At 37.4% G+C, this 1,917-nt stretch overlaps 1 protein-coding gene across 1 annotated transcript; it reads right to left on the minus strand.

Annotated features, from left to right (window-relative positions):
* Window positions 1-392: 392 nt before the first annotated feature.
* LOC117183025 lies at window positions 393-896 on the minus strand. Its single transcript, XM_033376169.1, has one exon. It carries the CDS (start codon window positions 894-896, stop codon window positions 393-395), a length of 504 nt encoding a protein of 167 aa, XP_033232060.1.
* Window positions 897-1,917: the final 1,021 nt, after the last annotated feature.

The raw sequence follows: 1,917 nt of genomic DNA on the forward strand, positions 1-1,917 counted from the left end.
GTTTCATGTAAAAGTATTTCACAACTCTATTAGTTCTTATCAGTTACATATTTCAAAAATTGAAATTTATGAATAAAAGATTCCAGGTTTCTTACCAATTTATTAATGAATCTGCAGAATCGTATTGATTGCTGTCTAACAAGGAGTCACTGTCAGAGCTTGTGTCATCCCCAAAATTTATAATAATGGGCCCAATTTCTGCCAGAATAGCCTCAATCCGGCCATCCACTCGCCATAATTTGTTTTCTTCTTCTATGGTATGTTTCACGTAATTGCTCCAGTTCTCCTGAGTGACGGTGCCTACTCCTTCATATAATAGCCGCTTCACGTCTTTGGCTTTAGAAGTGAAATTATTGGAATTTACGTACCCTTTAACTTTCGACCAGACCAATTCAATGGGGTTTAGTTCGAAGTGATGGCAAAATGTTTACGAACCACTGCTTGAAATTATACCCATTCAATTCGTCATGGTAGTCTGCAGAATTTTTTTTTGACTCAAAACACAGAAAACCACCATCCACAAAGCCTTCTGTACTGTCGATGTGCAGCGCAATTAGGCTCTTTCCCTTTCCACTCGGAATTGGTGGTCCCGTCGATAAGCCTCTGATAAAAGCATCTCTTGCCGATTGAATGGACTTGTCATACCAGACTTTGTTAGTGACATCACCTGCGTTTACCCACGTTTCATCCAAGTAGTATATTTTCCACCCTTCTGCACGATATTGTCGGATATTTTCCAGATATACTCTACGCCACTTAATCAGGTCATCTCGCTCTGTCAAGAAGCTGTTTCTTTTCCTTTTAACATATGTAAAATTGAGTTCTTGTAGAATATGGTAAAATGAGGTGCGACCTATTTTCGGAAGTTCCTCTTCGTCACGCACAGTCTGGAGCATTTTATCGATAGTTGGTAATTCACCCCTCAATTAAAAGAAATGTACTTTTCTACGGATTAATTTTTTTTTGCAATTCGTCTTAGTTGGTTTTTAAGTGCAGTCATGTTCAACACAGAAAAAACGAATTGTCAAGAAAATGGTTCAATTTTCAACCTAACTCAGGAATTTTAAACTAAAATGATGAATCTTCAACTGGAATAGTTAAATTTGTACATGTGCACTGAAAATTTTTTGTGTGATCTGCTCGCCCACGTAGTAGAGCTGGAACACCAAATGCGTTGTGCGCTGCTCACCTGCAACTTGGTACACATCCTCTCTCATATTGGGCACGCTCTGTTCCCACATTGGAACAGCTGTAATCCCAACAGTATTGGTACAGTAACTCTCCCTTCAGGCGGGAGCACGGGATCCCCACGCCGAGTTTCGCGCGGAGTTATACAGTTATAGTTTATACTTGTAGGGCAATTTAATTCTCTTTTGTGGCAGTGCTGCGTTCCCAACACACAGGATAGGATCTGCTCGCACGTTTGGTACTGTAGCTTACTTAAAAGTGGTCTGGCCGCTACACCAACCGTCGTGGTGGCGCTGCGTTGCCACTAAGAAGACAGCTGCTTGCCCAAAATTTTTTCAGTGTAGAAATGAAACGCTTGAATCTTCAGCTAAAAAAAAATAAGTTTGGGTAAAAAATAGCAAATTTAAACCAAAAGTTCAATAATGAAACTGTTTCTTGAAGAAAGCAATGTTTAAGAAAATGATAAATTTTCAAATAAAAATCTAGAATATTAAATTGAAATAAGTTAAATTTTTTAATAAAAAAATTACTTTAAAAAAAACGAAAGAAAAAAATAAGTTTCCAAAAATTATTTACCGTTTCAAAGAAAGCGATGAATTTGCATGTAAAATTATAGATCTTTGGCAGGAATAGCTTAATTTTAAACCGACAAGATGAGTTTGTAACGTACGTGACTTTTCATTCAAACGAAGGAACAGTTTTTAGCAACAGCAAAGAAACGAATTTTAA

Source organism: Belonocnema kinseyi, chromosome 2, assembly GCF_010883055.1.
Source record: "Belonocnema kinseyi isolate 2016_QV_RU_SX_M_011 chromosome 2, B_treatae_v1, whole genome shotgun sequence".
Taxonomy (NCBI): Eukaryota; Metazoa; Arthropoda; class Insecta; order Hymenoptera; family Cynipidae; genus Belonocnema; species Belonocnema kinseyi.